Here is a 26363-nt window from a genome sequence, read left to right as displayed (position 1 = left end):
TTCACTTCTTGTGTTCCCTTGTTTGCAAACATGTCATTAAACTCTTTGCTGATTTCAAGTAAAGTCTCGGGTAGTTCCATATACTATTAGAACTGTTATCACATTAGTATTTTGGAAGTTTTCTGGAAGGCCTACAGAGTGGATATGATAGTTACTCGTGAAGCAATTGGTGCCATGTGATGGGATGAGAGGGACAATGTGGAGTTTTATTGCATTTTATAAGTTTTAAACCTAAAACCATATGGAGGAATTGTAAATTGTTAGTTTGACTGAAGCTTCCATGGAGGGGCATAGAATCATGGAAGAATTAATTAAGGACACAATTGGGAGAATTATGCAAAAGCCCCATTGGATTAGGAAAATTGCTTGCCAAAATACCCCTTTTGCATGCCATTAATTATAATAACTGTAATTTAGAGATACAAGAGAAATAGCTTTCACCAAAGGAGGGGTTGGTATATTATCCTCAACTATAAGAGAATGTCCAAACAAATTAAACCATGTTCATGAAGCTTAGCTCATATTACACAATGGCTGGATACCCAATCCAATTTTAGTAGATCCTACTTTGAAGTCCACAGAGACACAAATGATTCAAGACTGCCAAGTATTTGGGAAGGGTTAAATACAGATTTATTGTGGATAGTTCCTAGACAACAAACATCTGCCTTCAAGATGAGGACACAGTTATATAGATACGTATGTATTGTGTTTTTATTTCACATGTTGTGGTTTACTTGAAATATTAGTATATTCTAGAAAATAATGGTAATAACAACATCTGTGCATTGACAACATTTCCACCTGTCAATTACAAAAGGCCACACTGCTTAGATCCACACGTATGTTATGCCAATATATTATGACTTCCTCGGTTCTTGAGAAGAACGCAATGTGCCAGCTAAAGAACTGAAAAGTGTGATTTCACATTGCTGTGTTTATAATCATAGTAACAGAAAATGAAGAAGCCAAAGTGCTCTGGGACTTAAGAATTCAAACAGGCACCTGCCACATAACATGCCAGACTTAACAATTGTTGATAAGAAAAACAAAGTTCGGATAGTGGATGGAGATAGTACCTGGAGACAACAGAAGAGAAGAGAAAGAACAGAGCAGATGACAAAATACAAAGATCTGCAAATAGAAATAGAGAAACTGTGGCAAAAGAAAGCAAAGATAGAGTACTGTTAATACAGGTAGTCCTCGACTTATGACCACAGTGGAGCCCAAAATTTCATTTGTTAAGTGAATGTTGTCCCATTTTATGACCTTTTGTGTCACAGTTGTTAAATTAATCCCTGCAGTTGTGACGTTAGTGCCACAATTGACTTTGCTTGTCAGAAGGTTGCAGAAGTTGATCGCATGGCCCTGGGACACTGCAACTCGTCATAAATACGAGTCAGTTGCCAAGTGCCTGAGGGATGCTCAGGGATGCTTCAATGGTTGCAAGTGGGAAAGTAAGTCAATTTTTTTACAATGCCGTTGGAACTTTGAACGGCTACGAAACGAACTGTTGTAAGGACTACCTGTAATAGGAATCTTGGCGACAATCCCAAAACAACTGGAATACCATTAAAGGAGAATATTTGTAGTTCCAGATCCTTGATGCTCTCTGTGTTTGGTTGGAGCACTCCTTGAACACCATCGGCATTGAGAAAATCACCACCAGTCAATTGCAAAAGGCAGCTTCTCTCAGAACAGCTTACATCCTGCGACAATCAGGATGCAACACCATCAGACCTCCACATCTGCCTATCCCAAGTCCTTGGGAAGGACTTGATACTGTAGGTGGATAAAAATGCCAAATCCAGTCCAAACATCTGGCTGACTATGTGACCAACCATAATAGCAGTAGCACTTAGACTTATACACCACTTCACAGTGCTTTTACAACTCTTTCCAAGAGGTTTACAGAGTCAGCGTATTGTCCCCCAACAATCTGGGTCCTCATTTTACCGACCTCGAGAAGATGGAAGGCTGAGTCAACCTTGAGCCTGGTGAGATTCGAACTGCCGAATTGCAGGCAGCCGGCAGGCAGCAGAAGTAGCCTGCAGTACTGCACTCTAATCACTGTGCCACCGTGGCTCTAAATAATACATTTAAAGTACAGCTTTAAACGATTTAGGAATTTTTTTTTAAAAAAAATAAAAAATAAAAATATATCTCTGTTGGGAAACAAACCCAATGCTTGACAAAGACATTTATATTTCAAATAGGCAAGTAAAAAGGAGTAGTGTTTCCTTTCCCACAAGCAGTACTTTGTTTTTAAGCTGCCGCCATATCCACAGTTTCTTCCAGGACTTCTTGAATGGCAGTGCTACTGCTCTTGCCTGCAACATTTGACACAGCAGATGAAAAGGAGAAAAATCACTAACGCCCAGGGCATGATAGTTCCATCTTCTAAGATATTTTTAGTGGAACTCTTTTCCTGTTGCTGGCTTCTAATTTGATCATGTAATTCCGTGATTCTGTTCTGGTACTGCTCTCTAGAAGAGAAAGGAAAGGTTCAGAGACCAGGCACTGGTTATGTCATTGCAGTCACCCTCTTGACTCTTTTGATCCAACCCCATAAACACTCCTCAAAGGGTTCATTAGAGTCTATTGATTGGACCGTACAGTTGCCTGTAATAACAGGTCTCTTGACAAATGATTTCCCTCCATACCAGAGGTGGGTTTCAGCAGGTTCTGACCAGTTCTGGAGGATCGGTAGCAGAAATTTTGAGTAGTTTGGAGAACCAGTAGTAAAAATTCTGACAGGCCCCACCCCCATCTATTCTCTGCCTCCCAATTCTCAGCTGATCAGGAGGAAATGGGGATTTTGCCGTAACCTTCCCCTGGAGTGGGGTAGGAATGGAGATTTTACAGTATCCTTCCCCTGCCACGCCCAGCAAGGCACGCCCACCAAGCCATGCCACACCCACCAAGCCACGCTCACAGAACCAGTAGTAAAAATTTTTGAAACCCACCATTGCTCCATACCCATATCACAGAGACCTGGACTATAGAATTGTTTCCATCTTTTATACCACTTTGTTTTATTTTATGTTATTGATTGATTGATTGATTGATTGATTTAAATTTGATTTATATGCCGCCCTTCTCCGGAGACTCAGGGCGGCTTACAATGCGCTAAGCAATAGCCTTCATACTTTTGTATATTTATACAAAGTCAGCTTATTGCCCCCACAAACTGGGTCCTCATTTCACCTACCTTAGAAAGGATGGAAGGCTGAGTCAACCTTGAGCCTTGGAGAGATTCGAACCTGCAGTAATTGCAGGCAGCTGTGTTAATAACAGGGTGCTTTAGACCACTGTACTATCAAGGCTCTTATTAAGAAACAGAGGATGGGAACTAATCAAAGAGAAAAACCAACTGGCCAGAGGTGGGTTTCAGCAGGTTCTGACCAATTCTGGAGAACTGGTAGCAGAAATTTTGAGTAGTTTGGAGAACCGGTAAATACCACCTCTGACTGGCCCTGCTCCCATCTATTATCTGCCTCCCGAGTCCCAGCTGATTGGAAGGAAATGGGGATTTTGCAGTAACCTTCCCCTGGAGTGGGGAGGGAATGGCGATTTTGCCTTGCCCACAAAGCCACGCCCACAGAACTGGTAGTAAAAAATGTTGAATCCCACCACTGTAATTGGCCCCTCATGTGCCAGAATTGCCTCCAGGGTTGAAGGCTGAGAATCCTTGGAGATGGCATTTCAAAACATAGGGAGTTGCCCAATTGAGGAATGAGGGGTTTATTATTTTATCATTTATTTATTTATTTTAAAGATGCGTAAGGGCGCCCATCTTAAACACAACTCTGGGTGGCTCACAATAATCAACAACCATAAGTATAAATTCATAAACCATATAAACCTGGTGCCTCAGTTATTCCCTTGGGATGCCCCACAACCAGCTCCAGATAGATTCATTTTATATCAGTACCTGGGTAGAAAACCAGATCTTAATGGCTGTAAGTTTAGGGGCTCCAGCTTTGTTACCAAAAAAAAAATGTAGTTTTTGAAAGTAATGATACTGCTTCTGATACTTATGCAGCCAAACTGCAACAGGATTTAGGGATGGGTGGGAAGAAAGCATTTACTTTGATGGATTGCAGAAAGGTGTGATGTTCACAACTCCGTGTGCTCCAAAGCTCTTTTTGAAATTAGGTTTGAAACGGCAGGGTCCTAATCAGCAGGTCCTGATGTTGCTTTAAGGTTAGGGAAAGTCTGGAGATCAAAAGAAATAACGGAGCCAGGAATACTATAGTCCTTTTTTTTCCTTTTAACAAATTTAGCCAAGTGACAGTGAACTGTGGAATTGTCATTTATATATAAAAAGGAATTGTTATGGTTTCTAAAGTAAACGCTTAACATGTGCTAAATGGAAAATTATAAGCTGTTTTGACACCAGATAAGCAGCTAACAGCTAAATGTCAGTTAACACTGCGAGTAGAGGAAACACAAAGATAAAAATAGAACTTATGCTAGGAAAAAACTAGGGTAGGTTACAGGGGTAGGTTCTAATTTTTTTACTACCGGTTCTCTGGGCGTGGCATATTTTGTGGGCGTGGCATATTTTGTGGGCGTGGCTTGATGGTCATGTGACAATTATTTAGGATTTAGCAGAGGTACTGGTCTACCAGGCTTTTAACTGCTTGCAGAGCTGTACCGGTCTACCCATTTATTTTTGCAGGCACTGTTCTACTCATGTATTTTTGCAGGCACTGGTCTACCCATTTATTTTTGCAGGCACTGATCTACTCATGTATTTTTGCAGGCACTGGTCTACCCATTTATTTTTGCAGGCACCGGTCTACTCATCTGTTTTCTTTTAACACTGATCAGCTGTAGGGCGGCCCTTTGAAGCCCCCCATCAGCTGGGACTCAGGAGGCAGCAATAGATTGGGTGTGGGGCCAAATAAAAGGTAAGAATAACGCGAGGAGCGGGGGGCGGGGGCGGGGGGGCAGAACCAGTTCAGTGACGTTATATCGTCACTGCTACCGGCTTGGCAGAACCGGGCTGAACCAGGAGGAACCCACCACTGGTAGGTTATGGTTTAACTGTTAAACTGGCAATGTGACACAGGTGACATTATATAGAAGTAGGTTCCATACAAGGTAGATGTCTTTGGTAGGATGCTGTACCAAAGGGGGAGCAAGCTTGTGTGAGGGGATAAGAAGCTGATGAACCCCTCATTCTGGGTCCACCTTGTGTGAACCAGTGTTTGCAAATACGTGAATCAATCCTTTGCTGCTTTTGAGTTATGGTCTCGAGTAGTTCCGTCTGAGAACTTGTACTGTTTCTAACAGAATCTAATCTCAGCTGATGAAGACCCAAAAGTAAGGGGTGTCAAACTGGTGGCCCATGGACCGGATGCGTCACGCACAGGCCATGCCCATCCCAGCTCCGCAAATGGGAAAAATGTCACGAAATGTCATGCAGCGAGTTTGACACCTGTGATCTATATTGCCATCATGCACCTGTGGTTTAGCCTGGAAACGAAGCAGGGTGCTGGAAGAAATTTCCCCACTTCCATGGAGGGAAAATCTATTAGGAACTGCTAAGCAGAGATACATACATTTAAGTCCATCCTGCTTAGTAAATGCTGTGAATTTTCACTCTGCTTAGTAAAAACTGGAACAGAGAGGGCAACTGCATTATGCATGCCACGCCATTGCTATTTGATAAAGAATCATAAAGTGGATCTTCATGAAATACCTTATTCTGGAACCCCTAGTTAGGTTGCTGTATCGGCAGACTGAAAATGTTGAGCTAGATCAGTGTTTCTCAACCTTGGTGACTTCTAAATGTGCGGACTTCAACTCCCAGATTTCCCTAGGCAGCATGAGTCAAATGCATATAAAAAGGTTGTATAATGTATTAGTGGAAATAGATTCAGAAACAGAGCTAGTCAAGGATTGTATGATAAAATGGGCACAGAATATAGGTGAACCAATAACGATGGAAACATGGGAAAAGATATGGGTTAGAAATGTAAGATTTACACAAGCCCAAAATTTAAGAGAGAACTTTTATAAAATGTTTTATAGATGGCATTTAGATCCAAAAAAACTAGCCTGTATGTATCCAAATTTACAACCTAAGTGTTGGCAATGTGAGTGTGAAGATGCTACATATTTTCATATATGGTGGACATGTAAAAAAATTAAGGCTTTTTGGATAAAAATATGGTGGATTATTCAAAATATTTTAAAGAAAAAGATTAAATTTGCACCACAGGTTTTTTTGTTGGAAATAGTTACAGATTGTACTGTAATAGAGACTAAATTGGTTTTGAATTTAATAACAGCTGCCAGGTTACTGGTGGCACAGTATTGGAAGAAGGAAGATCCACCTACCATTGAGGAATGGACACTAAAAGTTGTGCATTTGGCAGAGATGGCAAAAATTTCATCATATCTTAAAGACCATTCAAACGAAAGATACATATCAGAATGGGGAAGATGGATCAACTATATTCAAAAAAAGTATCAGAACAAGAAGATTCATATAGCTTATGAATGAAATATTTTTAATTTTTAGTTTATGCTTATAGTTTTTGAGTTATAAGGAGTTAAAGACCTAGGGAGAATATGAAGTCAACAATTTGTTAGCATATTTTAGTTTTATGTTTGTGAATGCTATACCCTGTGCCTGTTCTGGGAAGTCTAGGGAGGGGGGTGGGGGGGAAGGGGGGGAGGGGTTGAGGGGGGAAGGGTGGGGGGGGAGAAAATGTTTGTATTTCTTATAAAACTTTTCAATAAAATAAATAAATAAATAAATGTGCGGACTTCAACTCCCAGATTTCCCTAGGCAGCATGATGCTGGGAGTTGACATCCACACATACAAGTTACTAAGGTTGATAAATGCTGATGTCAGCATTTTAATGCTGCCATAAAGAGGAGGAGACGAGGCTTGACTTTTCACCTATTTATTTTCTCTGTAGATAATATCCCCTAGGAGATGGGATGGGAGGGGGACATTCCTGGGGTTGAAGGCAGGAGCTGGGAAGCCTGACTTGGAAGATGGCCAATGATGAGAATTGGGGAATGGAAAGGGAAGGGTTTGGGGTCAGAGGGTTAGTATCAGCTACGACGAAGTCGGGGCCAGATCTGTCGTACTCAATAAATGGAATATTTCAGCAAAGATTAATTGTTTGGGAGTGCAATTTATTTGAGATGACATCGAAACCTGACAGCTGAGCTAAATGAATATCCCAGAATAACGTTTCGTAAGAATGACAGCTGTATAAATCTATTTTAAAACATACATGAATTGAAACATAATTTTTCAAGTATTTGGCTGGCCATTGTATGAAAAGGATTCTGGGCAGAATGGCATCCATTGGTCTGACACCAGTACCTTTGTTTTGTTCTTAATTTTAAGGACTTTTAGCAGCCGTTCCTGGTCCTTGGGACGTTGTGGGCTCTAGGGAGAGGGGATTTTCCCTAGAAACATCTGGCTGGCTGTTTCTGGATGCAGGATATGAAGGACCTGTGAATCCCAGCAACAAGCAAAATTCTGTTTGTTACCTTTCATGTCTAAAATTGTCTTGGTTTCTCTGTTTCTCTTGTTTAATCTGCCTCTCAAGCTCTGCTATTTTACCTAAAAAGAAAAAGGAAAATACTATGTTACCCAGATGGTATTTCACTTCCTCTTATACATACATGCAAGGCATAGGGTCACAAAAGGAGAATCCGTTGTTGCTGAACTACGTGTTCCCAGCATTCCATCTATTAGCAATGCAGGCTAACATGCGGCCCACTATAGGTGGCTTCACCCAGTTTAAGCCCACACACGTTGGCACTAAAAATACCTTCCCCTTCTCGCATCTTACCATGCTGTCAGTTCCTTTACTATGTCATTCACATTGCCTTCACCTGATCCCCAGCCCATGTCATAAGACAGCTTTTCGAAACTGCTAAGTTTGGAAAGAACACCGGGAAGTGCTAAGTAATGCCAAAGAACACCAAAGTAAAGTGGACATGGGCTGCATGCACTTTTAAAACTGCCTAGTGGCAAGTTTGGCCAAGTCTGTTTGTTTTGGAACTGTTTGCGTCGATTACGACCTACTTGGGCCTGGGTCACAACAACAGCCGAAAAAAGGAGCCCTGGAGGGCCACAAGCAGTCCTCCCGAATGCCCTTTTCACTGGCAGAGGCATCACGGGCCAGTCCTTCGCTGTTTCCAGGGCAGCCCCATGGCCCAGATCTAAGCACCCCGCGGGCCACATCCGGCCCCCAGGTCTTAAAGTTTGACACCCCCGATTTATAGTAATTGTATTCAGTTTTCTGCCAACTTAAGGATGAGTGGAAAGTTGTTTAACCTGGAAGTGGAGAAAGTCCTGTATTAAGTCAGCCACATGGTTATCACTTACCTTCGTATTCTCTAGTTTTACTACCTGGAGACTTGAGTTCTTCTTCCAACGTGTTCTAATGGGGGAAAAAAAACCAACACAAAATGGAATGATCACGTGATTCAAAAAGGAGTATTTTGCTCTACTCATTACCAAAGAACATGAAGAAATAAGGTGTATCACGTGATAATCAGTTAGATGTCTAGAATTAGGAAATAAATGCCATGATAGCCGGGACCTCAGAACTGCATATACTTATTGGCAGTGGTGGGATTCTGCCGGTTCTAGGCGGTTCGGCCAAACCGTTTGTTAAATTGCTGGCTCGCCCCGCCCCTTGCCAATAAATAGTGGGGGCGGGGCGAGGGGCGGGCGAGCCAGTAATTTAACAAACGGTTCGGTGTTTTTTTGCAATTTATTGGCCTTGCAGCACACCAAACCGTTTGTTAAATTGCTGGCTCGCCCGCCCCTCGCCCTGCCCTGCCTCCCACCCACGCGGCGTCAGCCTACCCTAGCCCAGGGCTGGGCAATTGTGGCTCTTTTACAACCTGTGGACTTCAACTCCCACCTAGCCCATTCAGGGGAATTGTGGAGAATTCTGGGAGTTGAAGTCCACAAGTCTTAAAGCTGCCAAGGTGGGAGACATCTGCTGTTACACTATAGAATCCTTTCAAGCATGAAGATGGCCAAGTATCCTCCTTGATAGACAACAGTTGAATATCAGGAGGGCTGTTAGAGGGCAGGGCTATATTTGGAAATTTTTGCATTTTTGCAGGTGGTGCAATACAATCTGGTGTCTGCAATGGAGAGCAAAATCCGGCTTCTTCTCTCCGCTGTAAGTGCGGCATCAGGATTCCACCTTGGTATATTTGCGGCACAAGGCAGCCCTCATCTCCTGCCGCTTGGGACTTGGAGCGGTAAACAGCGTCTGGTTCGGGGAGCAGCCGGATTTTGCTTTCCATTGCTCTCTCGGCCCCCTGCAAGCTCTCGTCTCTCGAGAAGCGCTCCCTGAAGTGGTGCGGGAAACTTTGGTTGGGCTTCTCGAGAGATGAGAGCTTGCAGGGGGCCGAGAGAGCAATGGAGAGCAAAATCCGGCTGCTCCCCGAACCAGATGCTGTTTACCGCTCCGAGTCGGCAGGAAACGAGGGCGGCCTTGCGCTGCAAATATACCAAGGCAGAATCCTGATGCTGCACTTACAGCAGAGAGAAGAAGCTGGATTTTGATCTCCATTGCAGACACCAGATCGGCCCCCTGCAAGAGAATGAGAGAGAGAGTGTGGGGGAGAGAGAGAGAAAGAGAAAGGGGGGGGGAGAGAGAAAGAGAATGAGAGAAAGGGGGAGAGGGATTCAAATTTTTTTTACTACCGGCTCTATGGGTGTAGCTTGGTGGGTGTGGCAGAGGAAGGATACTGTAAAATCTCCATTCCCTCCCCACTCCAGGAGAAGGATACTGCAAAAATCCCCATTTCCTCCCGATCAGCTGGGACTCGGGAGGCAGAGAATAGATGGGGGCGGGGCCAGTCAGAGGTGGTATTTACCGGTTCTCCAAATTACTCAAAATTTCTGCTACCAGTTCTCCAGAACTGGTCAGAACCTGCTGAATACCACCTCTGTTTCACACTTATGACATTTGTGGCAGCCCCATGATTCTGGGATCAAAATCCAGATGCTTGGCAACTGGTTCATACTTATGACCATTGCTGTGTCATTGCACATTGCCCTTTTGCAACCTTCTGACAAGCAAAATCAATGGGGGAGAGCCAGATTCACTTACCAACCCTGTTACTAAGTTATCAGCTGCAGTGATTCACTTAGCAACGGTGGCAAGAAATGGGGGAAAACTCACTTAACAGATGTCTCACTGAACAACAGAAATTTTGGGCTCAGTTGTGGTCATAAGTCAAGAACTACCTGTATTACAACAATGTCTTCAACTTCCCTAAATCTTTTGGGAGGATCTGTTGGTCAAAAGTATCACAGCAACAACAATACTGATGTATGTACATATGTAAAAATGTGAAAAGATATATGGAGAGAGTTTTGTAGGGTGATCCTAAAGAGAGAGAGGGGGAAAAAAAGGGGGGGGGGAGTGCCATTTATGCATCCCTTCTTTTTCAGACAGCAATTTGTCTTCTGCATTCACATCTCTTTCTTGCACTTCCAGATGGGTTCACAGGCTGCAATAATTTGGGGATCTCCAATCAAACCTGCATTCTCCAAGATGGCGCTTTGTAAATGTGTTGGCGATGCCCAGAACTCCTATACAGTTAGTCCTTAACATACGACCATAATTGAGTCAAACATTTCTTTAACTAAGCAGGACAGTTATTAAGTGAGTTTTGCCCCATTTTACGACCTTTCTTGCCGTAATTGTTAAATGGATTGCTGCAGATGTTTAAGTTAGTAACACGGCTATTATGTGAATTTGGCTTCCTTTCTGACTTGCTTATCAGAAAGTCGCAGAAGGGGATCATGTGAGTCCCTGGGACACTGCAGCCATCGTAAATACATGCCAGTTGCCGAGTTTGTACGAAGTTTGATCATGTGGGGATGCTACAACGGTCGTATGAAAAACAGTCATAAGACACTTTTTTCAGGGCCGTTGTAACTTTAAAGGGTCACTAAATGAATGGTTGTAAGTCGAAGACTACCTGTACAAGCGGATTTTGAAGTAGCACCCCAGATCAGGGGTGAAATTCAGCAGGTTCTGACAGGTTCTGGAGAATTGGCAGCGGAAATTTTGAGTAGTTCAGAGAACCGGCAAATACCACCTCTGGCTGGCCCCAGAATGGGGTGGGAATGGAGATTTTGCAATATCTTTCCCCCAGGAGTGGGGTGGGAATGGAGATTTTGCAATATCCTCCCCCCAGGAGTGGGGAGGGAATGGAGATTTTGCAATAACCTCCCCCCAGGAGTGGAGAGGGAATGGGGATTTTGCAGTATCCTTCCCCTGCCACGCCCACCAAGCCACACCACGCCCACCAAGCCACACCACGCCCACCAAGCCATGCCCACAGAACCGGTAGTAAAAAAAATTGAATTCCACCACTGCCCCAGACCATCAAGAAATGCCAGGACAGAGCAATGAAGGAGAGGGCAGCCCAGGACATACCAACACGAGCTCCAGCAAGAACCTGCCAAGTGATTCTGGAAGAGAACATGAAAGCCAAGGCACAATCATAGCAGGAACAACACATCTGCCTATTTAGTTATCTGAAGAAAGTCAGCTGTACTACCACAGAGCTTTGGTAGTACAGTGGTCTAAAGCACCCTGTTATTAAGCTGGTTATTAAGACCAGCTGCCTGCAATTACTGCAGGTTCGAATCTCGCCAAGGCTCAAGGTTGACTCAGCCGTCCATCCTTTCTAAGGTAGGTAAAATGAGGACCCAGTTTGTGGGGGCAATAAGCTGACTTTGTATAAATATACAAAAGGGTGAAGGCTATTGCTCAGCGCATTGTAAGGCACCCTGAGTCTCCGGAAAAGGGGGGCATATAAATCAAATTTAAAAAAAAAAAAAGCTGGTTGGAACAAAATAAGCCACTCTGCTAGGTCCAAAAATGACATCATGCTTGTTTATTCTAACCTTACTTTACAATATTCCCCCCACCCCCATTTTTCCTTTTTTTTAATTCTAATCTTACTTTACAATGAATCTCTCCCCCCTTCCCCCATTTACCAGCCGTTTCTGGCAAGAATCTCTCTGCTGCTGAATCTTTCGGAGGTCCTCCTTTTCCTTCTCCAGTTGATTCTGTAAACTTTGGGCTTTCTCCCTTTCCTTCTCCAGGAGCTGTCTGGTTAGTACAAGGGATTGGTTGAAACCTGACAATTCCTTGCTCAGGGCATCCGCTTCTTCTTTCTTCTTTTCCAAAAGTTGCAAAGATTTTTCTTGAGTCTGGTTCATAATATTCTTGAGCTTCTGCATCTTCTTTTCCATCTTGATCAGTTGCTCCTTCAGAATCACTTTTTCCGGCTCCACTTGGGAGATGTTGTGAAGCAACTTGGGTTGGTCTTTAGGGCACTTCCCGACTAGATCTGGTGGGGCCCGTGAGTAGTGAATGATAGATAAAGTAAGCACGATGACAGTGACAAGGATGAACCAAAAGTACTTTCTCACACATGTCCTACAGATGTCCCAGAAACTGTGGTCCTTTAGACTCTCCATGCGCTTGGAACACTGACGGCATGTTAGCAATCCACCCATGTCGGTTGAAAGCCGAGAGACACAGAAATTCTGGCTGCCTCTTTAAGAGAAAGATTCTGCTCTCCCTTTTAATGGTCCCATTTAATGCATCCTCCTCCCCTTTTTGCGCGTCCTCGTGATTTGGAAGAAACAGCTCCAGCAGCCAGCAGAAACGAAAGTGATCTCTCAGCCCGGAGTGTCAAAATAAATAAATAAATGAAGAGCCAGCAAAGAGCAGTTTTCCAAAACGATGCCTCAAATGGAGAAGAAGGAGAAACTAAACTACACTCAACAGAGATTGCTGTGGTGACGGCAATGGATTTTCCCGGCCACTTACAAGTCAACAAAAGGGTTTAAACCAACAATTTCTGTTTCTTTTTTTGTTCTGATTTCTGTTTCTTTTTTTGTTCTGATTTCTGTTTCTTTTTTGTTTTGCCCCTTTCTGAGTCACGAAAAGCATTTCCCCATGATCTATGCATAAAGCGAGGAGCAGCAGCTGCAGCATCCCTGCTAATCTCCTTCTGATGAGCTTCCACCCATTTCCTGTCCTGCTCTTTGGTGCTTTGGAGTAGAGGGGTGGGCTTCAAAAATTTTAGTAAGGGGTTGTGTGCCCGGTTGCTGAGTGGGCGTGGCCATGGTGGACATGGTTTAGTTGGCCTCCTGCACCACAGCGGGGTGAGCGTCTTTGCCCTCCCCGGGCTCTGAAGGCTTTCCTCGAGCCTCCAGGAGGGCAAAAATGGCCTCCCCAGGCTCCGGAGGCCCTCTGGAGGCTGGACGGGCTTGTTTCAAACTACAGGTAGGCCCATTTTTTTCCCTCCCCGAGCCTCTGCGCACGCCTTGCACTTACCTGCATCCAAGCGGGCCGTGTGGGGTCTCCTGGGAGGGGCGGGGTGGGCGGGGCCAGCCAGGAGTGGCATTTAGGTGTTCTCTGAACTGCACAAAATCTTAGCTAGAAGTTCTCCTGAACCCCTGCGAACCCCCAGCAGCCGACCCCTAGTTTCCAACCGTGGCAACTTTAAGCCTGGAGGACTTCAAGTTGCCAAGGTTGGAGACCCCTGCTTTGGAGAATGAATCAACACCCTCTTCCCTGTGACAGCCCTTTCAAGTACTGGGTGACAGCTGTCACGTCACCTCTAAGCCTTCTCTACGGAAGGGCTAATACTTAGTCTCTTTGATGGTATGAACACCCCATCATTTTGAAGACAGCCACATTCTGCATAGAGAGGTTCACTGGTTTGAGAGAGGGGTAAAAGAATCCATCTGTGTTAGAATCGAGCAGCCCTCTCTCAATCGATGAGGAGGGATAAGACATCCACCTATTTCCAGTCTACAATGCCACAACCAACTCAGGTGACCCTGAGTGGACAGATAAACCTCCAAGTGGCCTCAATAGCTCTCAGAGTGATAACGACCAGATGACTGCAAAGAAATACAATCTTTACACACACACACACACACACACACAACACACACACACACACTACAGACAGAGACAGAGAGTGACAAAGAGAGAGACAGAGAGACAAAGAGAGAGAGACAGAGACAAAGAGATAGAGACAGAGAGACAAAGACACAGAGAGAGAGACAGAGAGAAAGAGAGAGAGAAAGAGACACACACAGAGAGAGAGAGACAGACCATCCTTTCAGAACCTATCCTTCCATCCAGTCTCAACTGATAAAGCTTCTTGGATGAGAAGCAAAACATTTTCTTCATCAACGAATAAACAGTCCAGTTGCCTTTTGAATAAAGCACCTTTGAGATAACTATGACTTGGATGACTGAGAATCTCCGCAGAATCTCCCCATCACATACTCCATCCAGGGGAGAGATCATAGTTCCCTTTTCCATGCTAAGGACCAGCAGGCCTAAACTCATAACGTACTCCTGGAAAAGATCCAGATCAGCTTGGCTCTGTGCTATCCAGGCCCATGGGTATTAGTGTCACTTTTCCCCTCAGTTTTCAATCTCTCAACACAGAACTTTTTTTCAAAAGCGGGTTGTTCCAAATCTTTGAAGTGTTTCTTATTATCAGATTGGTAGTGTAAGTTGAAAAAAGAAAAGTTTGTTTCTCTTTTTGTGATGTTTAGAACAAACGGGGGGTGGTGGTGTAGTATTTAATGACATTTCTGCAGCTTTCCTAAATGTTTGTTAAATTCTCTTTGAACCTAGGTAACCGTCACCACATTCCCTGCAAAGCACAGAAAAGGAGTAGAAATAGTAAGTGAAAGAAATCAATAACATGAGATATGAGGAAAAAGGGGCTCCAATTATAACTTTTTTGTACCAAAACCTCTTTTCTATCCTTGCAAACTCATCCTTGATTCTACTACATCAGGGGTGTTAAACTCACATCGTCAGGACGGCATCACATGACGTCTCAGGACTTTTTTCCCCTTTGCTAAACCGGGCGTGGGCGTGGCCAGCGTGTGACACATCCGCATTGTTTAAATCAGGTTTCCCCAACCTTGGCAACTTTTAAGATGTATGGACTTCAACTCCCAGAATTCCTCAGCCAGCCATTCAAAAAACCATCTCTTACAGATAGTCTTCGAGTTATGACCACAACTGATGTCAAAATTTCTGTTGCTAAGTGAAACAGTTGTGGCTTTTGCCCTATTTTATGACCTTTCTGGCCACTGCAGTGAATCACTGCAGTGATAATATGGTTGTTAAGTGAATCTGGCTTCTTCATTGACTTTGCTTGTCAGAAAGTTGCAAAAGGTGATCACATGACCTCAGGACACAGCAACCGTCATAAATTATGAGCTAAGCATCTGAATTTTGATCACATGACCATGGGGATCCTGTAACAGTGCTAGGTGTGAAAGTCATGAGTCACTTTTTTCAGTGCTGTTGCAACTTCGAACAGTCACTAAACGGATAGTTGTAAGTCAAGAACAACCTGTACTTGCTATATTTCTTTCACCATTTGAACATCTTAAAAGATCTTAATCTGTTTTCCCACCATAAAAGAGGGAAAAAAAGAATATAATTTCCAATTAAGCTCCTGGTTACCTAATTTTTTAATATATTCTACTTCGGAGCTCTAAAGAAGGTTACTAAAGGAGACCACAAGGAGTGAGCCTCTTAATAAGGAATTAAATCTATATTCCTTCATCTTCACTCAGAAAGCTCAAACTGCCCAAGGAGCTGCTGATACAGTTCTACAGAAGAATTATTGAGTCTGTCATCTGCACCTCCATAACTGTCTGGTTTGGCTCTGCAACCCAACAAGACAGACACAGACTTCAGTGGATAATTAGAACTGCAGAAAAAACAATTGCTACCAACCTGCCTTCCATTGAGGACCTGTATACTGCACGAGTCAAAAAGAGGGCTGTGAAAATATCTACAGACCCCTCACATCATGGACATAAACTGTTTCAACTCCTACCCTCAAAACGACGCTATAGAGCACTGCACACCAGAACAACTAGACACAAGGACTGTTTTTCCCTGAACGCCATCACTCTGCTAAACAAATAATTCCCTCAACACTGTCAAACTATTTACTAAGTCTGCACTACTATTAATCTTCTGATCATTCCCATCACCCATCTCCTTCCACTTATGACTGCATGACTGTAACTTTGTTGCTTGTATCCTTACGATTTATATTTTGTTTCCTGATTGTTATTTGTTATTTGTACCCTATGACTATCATTAAGTGTTGTACCTTATGATTCTTGATGAACGTATCTTTCTTTTATGTACACTGAGAGCATATGCACCAAAGACAAATTCCTTGTATGTCCAATCACACTCGGCCAATAAAAAATTCTGTTCTGTTCTATTCTATTCTATTCTTGGGGAAAATGATACTATTAGCTTGTATCAACTTTCCACATTTTCAGGCATGTGTTTATATGTATTTATGGGGTGTTGCTTTTCTTCCCATCATGGCTAGCAGTTAGCAGGGGTTGAAACTGAGACCTCCTGCATGATCAAAGCATCTTGGTCTTCTGAACATTAACACGAGAAGCCACCAAACCATCAGAAAGCAAAGAAAGTTGTTCCCAATTTGACATTCACCAGGTACAGGTTACTATTATCATAATCAAAATTGAACTTTATTTGCCAAGTTCTGTGTAACAGTGCAATGTAATACAAGCTCTAGCAAATCCACTGCTGTGGCCAAAATTTCAGTTATCACAGTAGATAAATGTCCACGTCTGGCATCAGAATCAGGTTTCTGTCCTAACAGGGCACAGCTCACAAGTCTCCAAAACCCACATGCAGAAGAAGGAGTATGGTTATGCAGATGAAGTAGGGTGAGAGTTGACACGTGCGCACCACCCAAACTTGGCAGTGTCCAAAATGGACTAGAGGAGGAGGGCAGCAAGGAGAAGTGGGAGAAGGACCATAGAAGACCCGAGGAGAAGGCCTCCCTTGGAGCGCTCAAGAGGTTTATGTTTCATAAGCTGATCCTCCAGATGCTGAATCTCCTTTCTGTGGAAAGAGAACATTGTCGCATTAGAAGAATATTTTTTAAACATTTGCACTCAGGACCTCTTCCCGCCTTTAAAAATTACGGAGGATTCCAAAAGAGCTTTGGTTTCTATGGGTTATAGTTATCCGTATTTTCTGCATTAAGAAATGTAGAATATTTACTTATGTATAAAGTACAATGTAAAATCCATTAGCTTTTAACATAAATAAAATATTTTTAATGACAAAAACATTGTATTTTTAATAATCTATATATATAAAAATGGCTCTGTGTGTGTGTGTTTGTGTGTATAACTCTGGAACGCCTCGAGCAATTTCAACCAAACTTGGTACACAGATGACTTACCCTCTGGAAAAAAATACTGTGGGGTAAGACACCCCTAACACTCCTCAGGGTGGGTGTTCTGTTAAGATACAGCCTGTTGTGCCTTAAAATGGCTTCTACTGTACTGCCTTAAAATGGCTTCTACTGTACAGCACAATGGAGTTGTCATGGTAACGGCTTCCCAGTACTCCACAAGGGGGTTCCCTCTGGTAAGGGGGAAAATCCAACATTAGAAATTACGTTTGGTCTGGACATTTTCAACAAGGCTTTGATTATTCCTGTCTAATAGAGAATTGGGATAAATAAATACCTGGGCAATGCCAGGTTATCAGCTAGTGCAAAATAATAATGACAAAGTGACACTGTTTTAATTTTTTGCAAATATTTTCAATGTCTGGCAAATAATTCTGAATTTGTGGACCCCCAAAGAGTCTTGGTGAACTTTGAATTTATGATTGCCAATTTATGCCAACTGTAGTAAGAAATAGATTAATAGGTAAATGGAATGGTGACCAGGCTATTCAAGAAAGTTAGCCATGGTCGCTAAGAAAGGAACTTACCCATCTGGAGACAATCTGCCTCAGAACACCTGAGACTAAAAAGAGAACCGAGGAACATTACCCTCTTACCTGGTTCTACATTTCCTGGAATCACCTGGTTGTCTACTTGAGAATTCCCAGCTTGGAAATTCTTCAAAATTTAAAGGTGAATATATAGAATCATAATTTTGTGTTCTTACTGTTGTTGATCCTTCATCTGTTGTAAATTGGAGAGTTGTTCCTTAAGATGTTTAATCTCCTCTAAAGAAAGGAACCAAGAGTAACAGATTATCTTCTGCTTCTTAAACTAAGTTTATATTGCAGTATCTTTTCTTACTCTCTGCAATGTCTTTCCTTTATATTCAAACATGACTTAGAGTTTTCTTGATACTATTGAAAAGTTGGGCTTAAACACTTCCCCTCCAAACTTTCACACAGCATATCCAAGATACCATAGTGCCCCTTAAAGCATCTGATAAATTGACCCAGCAATTAGAGATCTGAAGAGATACAATTCAGTTTTGGTGCCCCCAAAGTCAAATGATACTGGAGCCTTTCCAAGTTATTAATATCAAGCTGGAACAGGTAAACATCAGACTACAGTTCTACTAAAAAAAAAAAGATGGGTTTAGCTCTTAGATCATTTCTGATTTGCCAAGTATATCAAGGGCAACCAATGTAGGGCTCTGACTTTGATTGTCCAAGAAAAGTCAGTCTCCTTAAAGAGATGCTATAAGACTGGGGATCAAAAAAGGAGTTGACTGGAGAAAGGGAAATAAAGGGAAAACAAGAGAAGGTTGCAAATTGCACACATACACAAAATTCCTATTAAAGTGGACACCATCAGCTAAGCTAAACTAGTTACTGTGGGGTCCTTGGTGACCTCTAAGCTTGGTTGTTTTCTTGCAGATATTTCACTACCCAACTAAATAACATCATCAGTGCTAATGAATAAAATACATTAAAACCAGGTTTTAATGAGGTGAAGGGAAGGTATCTTGCAACTATATTTTCTCCATTGACTAAAAAAGTGTGCTGATGAATTTTGTCTTCATAAAGATCCCAACAACGGTGCGGATTCAGAAAATGACACGAATTCCAGAACAGCAGTAGCAATAGCACTTAAACATATATACTGCTTCACAGTGCTTTACAGCCCTCTCTAAGCGGTTTAGAGTTAGCATATTGCCCCCAATAATCTGGGTGCTCGGAAAGGATGGAAGGCTGAGTCAACCTTGAGCCGATGAGAATCGAACTCCTGACAGTGCAGAGTTAGCTTGTAATACTACATTCTAACCACTCCGCCACCACAGCTCTACTGTCTTGTATGACTTAAATTACTGATGAAAATGTCACTTGGGGGCAGTCAAATCGTGTTCTAAGCAGGGACAAAGCTTTCCCCATTGTCTTAATCTACTCGCTATGAGTTCTCTTCCAAAATTCAATCTATTATCACCGACCCTGCTCCCCATAGCTCCACCTCACCTTCAGCAACTTTGTTTTTCTCCATTTCTCGCCGGACAGCTTCCTTCATTTGGGATGTGGCATTTTTTTCCACACTTTTCTAGATGGAGACCAAAAGGAAAGATATCTGTCAATTCCAACATTGTTGTGTTGCACCTTCTCTTTAAGACAGGATTAGTGTCCTAAAGTCTAATAGTGCTGTCATGTGCAAGCCACAAGTATTCCCTATAGGAGCAAATATGGGAGTTGAAGAAACAAGAGAGAAAGAGTATTAACACTTTTGAATTCATACTAGATACCTCAAGACCTTCCCTCTTAAGAGGGGCTCCTATGCTTTATAGCAGGGGTGAAATGCTCCTGGTTCGGACTGGATCGCTTGATCCGGTAGCAATGGAAGCAGGTGGTTCAGAGAACCAGTAGCAAAAATCCCTGCCCCCGCCATGCCCAGCTGAGTCGCGCAATCATCAGAAGCTTTTTTTTTAATTTTTAAAAGCATTTTCTCTACAACCTCTTTGGCCGAAAAAATGCTTCTAAAAGTAAAAAAAAAAAGCCTCTGATGATCACGCAGATCAGCTGGGATGGTCAGAGGCTTTTAAAAGCATTTTTTTCTACAGCCTCTTCGGCTGAAGAGATTGTAGAAAAAAATGCTTTTAAAAGCCTCTGACCATCCCAGCTGAGTTGCCTGATCATCAGAAGCTTTTAAAAGCCTCTGCCAATCAGGCAACTCAGCTGGGATCTTCAGAGGCTTTTAAAAGCATTTTTTTTACAATTTCTTCAGCCGAAGAGGTTGTAGAAAAAATGGTTTTAAAAGTAAAAAAAAAAGTTGGCCACGCCCACCCAGTCACATTACCCCCACCACCACCACCAAGCCACGCCCACAGAACCGGTAGTAACAAATTTTACATTTCATCACTGGTTTATAGATGCTATAAATCTTACTGACCCAAAAGCGGCTTCATGCAACAAATGGAAACCAGTCGCATAGCATTTATAGCACAATGGTAATACTTCCCTCCCCCCGCAAGTTTTTTATTTTTTCATTTTTTTACAGACATATCAATGCGTGAATAGTACGGTACCTGAATGTCTTACATTTTAGTACAAATAAAATAATATTCATCGTATTTACTACATTTGACAAGCTTATTTAATTCTGGTAATAGTACACATATTTATGTTAAGTTATAATCTTTCATTATTTGGTTATTCAATATTTTAATATGTTATTTTTATGCCAATCACCATATTATTCAAGCATATTTAATAATGCCATCATTTGAATTCTCTCCCCTCTTGTTATTACTTCACTTTATTAGATAAAAATGTGTATTCCATTAATCCCCCTCTCTCTAGCTTGCATCCCTATTCTAATTTTTAATTATGCCACTATTATATTTTTAAAATGTTCCCTTTCTTTTAAGTATTTTGGATGTCTATGGAAATTCTCAGTCATCAGGTCATGGTGGTCTCAAAGCAGGGGTGAAATGCTCCTGGTTCGGACCGGATTGCTTGATCTTGTAGCGATGGAGGCGGGTGGTTCGGAGAACCGGTAGCAAAAATCCCTGTCCCCCCACCCCCATGCCCAGCTGAGCCACACAATCATCAGAGGCTTTTTTTTTTACTTTTAAAAGCATTTTTTCTACAACCTCTTCAGCCGAAAAAATGCTTTTAAAAGTAAAAAAAAAGCCTCTGATGATCGCACGGCTCAGCTGGGATCGTCAAAGGCTTTTCAAAGCATTTTTTCTACAACCTCTTCAGAGGTTGTAGAAAAAATGCTTTCAAAAGGCTCTGACAATCCTAGCTGAGTTGCCTGATCGGCAGAGGCTTTTCTTCTTTTAAATGCCTCTGCCGATCAGGCAACTCAGCTGGGATCGTCAGAGCCTTCTGAAAGCATTTTTTAACAACCTCTTCGCCAAAGAGATTGTAGAAAAAATGGGTTTTAAAAGTAAAAAAAAAAAAATGGCCACGCCCACCCAGTCACATTACCCCACCACCACCAAGTCATGCCCACCGAACCGGTAGTAACAAATTTTAGATTTCACCACTGTCTCAAAGGTGCTTTTTCCAAAGCCAACTGGGCTTTCTTTGTTTTTGTTTTTCCTTGAAAACATTTTCAAGGGAAAAAAAAGAAAAAGCCCAGTTGCCTTTGGAAAAATCACCTTTGAGACAGTCTAAGTATTTCGGTTCTTGGAATTCTGAATGAGAAAATGGCCTGAGAGGTTTCTCGGGAAGTTATTACACATTACATGCCTGGCAGAGCTGGTTTTCCAGTGTTCATAAAGGACAGCTGAAGATTCACTTTTTTGAAGTATCTGTTCAGGAAAACTCTATGTGTCTGTCTGTCTGTCTGTCTGTGTGAGTGAGAGGGACAAAATGGAATTTTTTCAGATACCAAGAGGCCCAGAGGTTGTTTACTTGACCTTCCCTTCTACATATGCCTATTCTCCCTGCCATGACTGACTCAGTATAATTAATTTCACCATTGTTTTAAACCTACTGAAGTTTGTACCAGGAACATTTTGAGAAACTCAAATTGCTCTGCTGCATTCTTGGAATTATGCTTGAAATCTGCCTGCCTGCCTATCTATCTCTGTATGCTTTCATTTATTTTCTAACATTTCTAACCTATCTCAATCCTAGAGAATTCTTGATGGTATATGAAGAAACCAAGAGTGAAAGAGAAAGAAAAAAAATTCAAACCATTATAAAAACAATCACTTAGGAGAAATAAAGTTGATTTTGTTACCGTGAATGGATTTTTGTCTATCCATTAAATGTTTTACCATTTAAAGTTGTCTAACAGAGAACTTCCTCTGTGGCCAGAATCCCCAATTTAGCAGGTCCCCCATCACCTCCATGGCCTCAGGTCAGAAAAATAAGCTATCATCTAATAGACTGAAAGAATCTCAGATTGGAGGGATCTGCTTTATGCTCAAGAGTTTCCTTTGTGTTGCTTCTTGGATTATTAATTTAGCCTACAACTGTAAGTCTACAGTCAACAATTCACAACTGATAGCTGGAGATAAGCATTGTTTCTTGTTAATCATTGATTAGGTTCAGCAGTTAGATGAATGTTATTGTTTTTGTCAAATGAAACCATTTCCACTTTTTATTTAGTTCTTACAATTTGTTTTATCCTTTTTACAAATTAATCCAACCATTAAAAGTGCTTACAATATACTGGAAAAAGAGACAGACTGGTGGTAAATATTGGAAACTTATTTGCCAGAAAATTTATTACGTAAAATCTGAGATATTATCATTTCATTATTTTTGCTGTCTTTTTAAAATTCCTGCCAACAGACTAGTTGCCTGAAATGATTCCATCTAAAAGGTGGGCCAGCCATTTTTTAATCAAGTATTGTAATAATCAAAAATAATGATAAGTTTATTCAATTAATAAGACCATCACGCCAAAAGATTCAAACTGCCCTACAGGATTAAAACATTATGAAAAAAAAATGCAAACACTATAGGAAATCAAGGCGGGACAGGAAGATATAAATCAGTTCCAGGTAACCATCAAATTTTCCTGTTTTGACTTTTGCAGTTTTCCTTGCATGGATCCTTGGCCCTGCTATGCCTGCTTATCAACTCATAAGATAGGAGCCTAGAGGTTAAGTCAGAATTAGATAACCTGGTACCCTCCAGATATTTTCGACTGCAAGTCCCAGCCAGCAGGACAAATCTAGCCATTGCTATTGAAAACGACCAGAGAGAACAACTGAAATTTGGGAAGCCTACATACACTTAATTTTCTTAGATTTTGGGGGGACCAGGCACACATTATTAGCCTGCCCTAATTGAATGTGTGTGTGTGTGGGGGGGGTGATATGTATGTGTGTGTCAGATGGGGCTTTAGTGCATTGTTGGTTGGACTGCCATCTTGTTCATGTTCTTTTTGTTGTTCTTATTTTACTTTATTTTTATTTGATTTGATTGTTGGTTGGTTATATTGTGACTCACCCAGCATTGTCTGGACTGCCTGGGGAGGCTCCTAAATTAATCAAGTCAAGTCATGTCTGGGAAAGGCTCTTAAAATTAGTCAAGCCAAGCCAAGCTAAACTTTAATAAACTAAACTATGGATTAGTATGTACAACATCCTCAGCTTGCTAAGAGGATCGTGTTAGAATTTGCCAATAATAGTAGTAGTAGTAGTAGTAGTAATAATACTAATACTAATAATACTAATACTAATAATACTAATACTAATACCACTACTACTACTAATAATAATACTAATACTAATAAATGATTTTAATTTGGTTTTAATGGGGTTTTAAAATTCGTTTTAAAATAAGAGTTTTAAATTCGGCCTATGATTTAATTATTTTAATCTGCTTTTAAATTCTATTTTGTACATTGTTTTTATTATGGCTGTTCACCGCCCTGAGTCCTTCGGGAGAAGGGCGGTATATAAATAAAATAACATAAATAAATAAATAAATAAATAATACTAATACTGATAATCGATTAGACTGCTTTACCAGATGTTCCTGACAGGAGCCCCAGTCCTCCCTAGCCTTCACCAGGCTCCGGTTAGCGGCCTCCAGGTCGGCTCGCAGTCCATCTCTTTCGACCCTCGCCTTCTCCAGGTCGCTCCCCGTCTCTTCCACGCGCTTCTCCATGGAGCCCAGGCTAGCCCGCATCTGGGAAGTTTGGTTCTGCAACTCCGCTTTGCATTCCTTCAGCTGGTTAACCGGGTCCGAATAGAGATGCTGCAGGTACAAACTCAGGAAAACGAGGCATAGGAGGGTAGGGATGGCAAAGAGGACCGCGCAGCAAATCCTCAATTTCATGCCCGTGTAACAAGTCGCGTCCTTTTGCTCAGCCTGCAGTTTAGCCTTTGGGGACAGGGGCCCGCAGACGTCCGGGATCTGTTTACCCATCGAAAGAGAAATCGGCGGAAATCCCAAGCAAAAACGCTCTGTGTGTGTGTGTGTTTGGAGCCAGAGGAGACGCGCCAAAGCTAAACCGAGGGAGAAACGAAAGTGAGCGAAAATCACATTCTGAGGGGGGAGGAGGGCGATTGGGATGTCGCGGGAGGGAAAGGGGGAGGAGATGCGTGGGAGAGATGGCGACTGTTCTCCTTTGGAGATGGGCCACCTGGTGCTGCTGAGGTTTTGGCACCGCAGTGCCCACTTTTCCCAGGTGGAGTGGCATGCAGCATAGTGCAAAAGGTTCAGGGGCACCAGGACTGCACTTCAGAAAGGGTAGAAGAGCAACTCCGAATGTAATTAAAATGCCTTATTTTAATGCTTTCTTTAAGGAAAACGTGTATATGTAGGCTTCATTATGTATAAGAAAATGTACATTTTATATTATGTGTATAAGAAATAAAACTGGAAAACTTTTCCAAAAAAAAAAAAATTAATTCTGATTTCCAGGGGCCAACCCAGAAGTATTGAGCAGACCTACATAATTTAGGATGGAAAGAGGGAAGGGCAAGTTAAAATGGCTTTTGGGTGAAAGGGTCTGGATCAAATTTATTCCAAAGGTCTTGAAGCAAATGGTTTTCCCCAAAAAAAATCAAAATCACTACGAGACAAAGTACAAGGAGACACAATATTCAAGTTATCAATGTAGACTGGAGAGGACACAATGATTTCTTTTGATCCTGAGCTGATACAGGTAGTCCTCAACGTGCGACACAATTGAGCCCAACATTTCTGTTGCTAAAAGAGACATTTGTTAAGTGAGCATTGCCCCATTTTACGACCTTTCTTGCCACAGTTGTTAAGTGAATCACTGCAGTTGATAAGTTAGTAACCCGGTTGTGAAGTGAATCTGGCTTCCCCCTTGATTTTGCTTGTGAGAAGGTCACAAAAGGATCACATGACACTGGGACACTGCAACAGTCATAAATATGAACTAGTTGCCAAGCGTTTGAATTTTGATCTCACAATCATGGTAATGTGGATAAAAGAAAGGAATCATACAGAGTCAGATATATGGGCTCTGGAGGACCCTCTCTATTCACATTGTTATAGGGGGAAGACGTGCTTAGATACATGAACTTTGAGAGAACCTCTCTATTCACATTATTATAAGATAGAAAAGTGCTTGTTGGAAATTACATTAACAAACAGTTAAACCTCATTAAGTGGTAATATATCTTCTGATAAGACCTGGATGTCACGAAAGGACCGCCATATGGAAAACATCTGAGTGACCTCACTATGAATGACACAAAGACATATATGTTACAAAGAGTTACTTAATCCAATAAATTTACCCAAGGACAGCAGTAACTCTCCCATTAACAACTACAAGCACTTAAGAAAAGTTGTGTGGCTAAGATAATTTTATAAACTAAAATTAATGGTTTAAGTAATTAGATGAACATATTATCCAATGTATGTAACCATATAGGGAAAATCGGATGTATGATCTCATGTTAACCATATATGGAAAATGTATGATCTCACTGAATCCTTTGTCTTAGAAATGTATAAAACCAGTTGTATCAGAGTTCTCTCCTTGTTCAAAGCTTCAGGTACAAAACTGGCTCTGAACCTTGCGCAATAAAACTGTCTCTGGCTGACCCAGGAATGTTGTTTGGTCTCATCATTCCACAACACAACGGTCATAAATATGAACTAGTTGCCAAGCGTTTGAATTTTGATCTCACAATCATGGAGATGCTGCAAAGGTCATAACTGTGAAAAATGGTCATAACTCACATTTTTCAGTTGTCCAGATCCTTCAGTTTGTCCCCCAATCCTATATCGTTGCCTTCATTTTTTTTCTTTCAACAAGAAATAGAGAAGTTTGTTTTTGTTCTGTTGAAATTCATGTTGCAAGTTTCAGCCCAGTGTTTCTGCTGGTCACAGTCCTCTTGAATCGTGATAATGTCCCCTTCAAATTTGCTAAAACTGTTTCTAGCTCTCATCCACTCATGTATAAATATGTCAAACAGCCTGGAAGAGGGTCCAGTGGTAGGGCCCTTGGTACTTCTGATTTAAAATGGAGCCATTAACATGCGGTATAAGAATCCAACTAGCTCTATATCCATAACATGGTCTTGGCCATGGTTTGTTTCTATATTTATTTGTTA

At 41.8% G+C, this 26363-nt stretch overlaps 2 protein-coding genes across 2 annotated transcripts; both read right to left on the bottom strand.

Annotated features, from left to right (window-relative positions):
* Nucleotides 1–610: 610 nt before the first annotated feature.
* LOC117677450 (uncharacterized) lies at nucleotides 611–12655 on the bottom strand. Its single transcript, XM_034437645.3, has 4 exons — nucleotides 12024–12655; nucleotides 8370–8424; nucleotides 7526–7598; nucleotides 611–2486 (listed from the first exon to the last, which is right to left on the bottom strand). The coding sequence occupies exons 1-4, from the start codon at nucleotides 12546–12548 to the stop codon at nucleotides 2318–2320; spliced, it is 822 nt and encodes a 273-aa protein (XP_034293536.1). The 5' UTR covers nucleotides 12549–12655; the 3' UTR covers nucleotides 611–2317.
* A 3921-nt stretch (nucleotides 12656–16576) lies between these two features.
* Nucleotides 16577–26054, bottom strand: LOC117677451 (uncharacterized). Its single transcript, XM_060694354.2, has 4 exons — nucleotides 23794–26054; nucleotides 19327–19405; nucleotides 18042–18102; nucleotides 16577–16977 (listed from the first exon to the last, which is right to left on the bottom strand). Exons 1-4 carry the CDS (start codon nucleotides 24193–24195, stop codon nucleotides 16851–16853), a joined length of 669 nt encoding a protein of 222 aa, XP_060550337.2. The 5' UTR covers nucleotides 24196–26054; the 3' UTR covers nucleotides 16577–16850.
* Nucleotides 26055–26363: the final 309 nt, after the last annotated feature.

The sequence above is a fragment of the Pantherophis guttatus genome, chromosome 1 (genome assembly GCF_059756535.1).
Source record: "Pantherophis guttatus breed Tessera chromosome 1, ASM5975653v1, whole genome shotgun sequence".
NCBI lineage: Eukaryota > Metazoa > Chordata > Lepidosauria > Squamata > Colubridae > Pantherophis > Pantherophis guttatus.
Note: the sequence above shows the minus strand (reverse complement) of the source record. Positions and strands in the feature narration are given on the sequence as shown.

Coding starts and splice junctions, on each gene's coding strand:
- LOC117677451 (XM_060694354.2), bottom strand. CDS start 24,195: ATGGGTAAACAGATCCCGGACGTCTGCGGGCCCCTGTCCCCAAAGGCT. Junction 18,103..19,326: donor GAAAAACAAAGTTGCTGAAG/GTGAGGTGGAGC, acceptor TCCTTTCTTTAG/AGGAGATTAAACATCTTAAG. Junction 16,978..18,041: donor CAGATGAAGGATCAACAACA/GTAAGAACACAA, acceptor CTCTTTCCACAG/AAAGGAGATTCAGCATCTGG.
- LOC117677450 (XM_034437645.3), bottom strand. CDS start 12,548: ATGGGTGGATTGCTAACATGCCGTCAGTGTTCCAAGCGCATGGAGAGT. Junction 8,425..12,023: donor ATTCTTGCCAGAAACGGCTG/GTAAATGGGGGA, acceptor TTCCCCCATTAG/AACACGTTGGAAGAAGAACT. Junction 7,599..8,369: donor TAAAACTAGAGAATACGAAG/GTAAGTGATAAC, acceptor TTTTCTTTTTAG/GTAAAATAGCAGAGCTTGAG.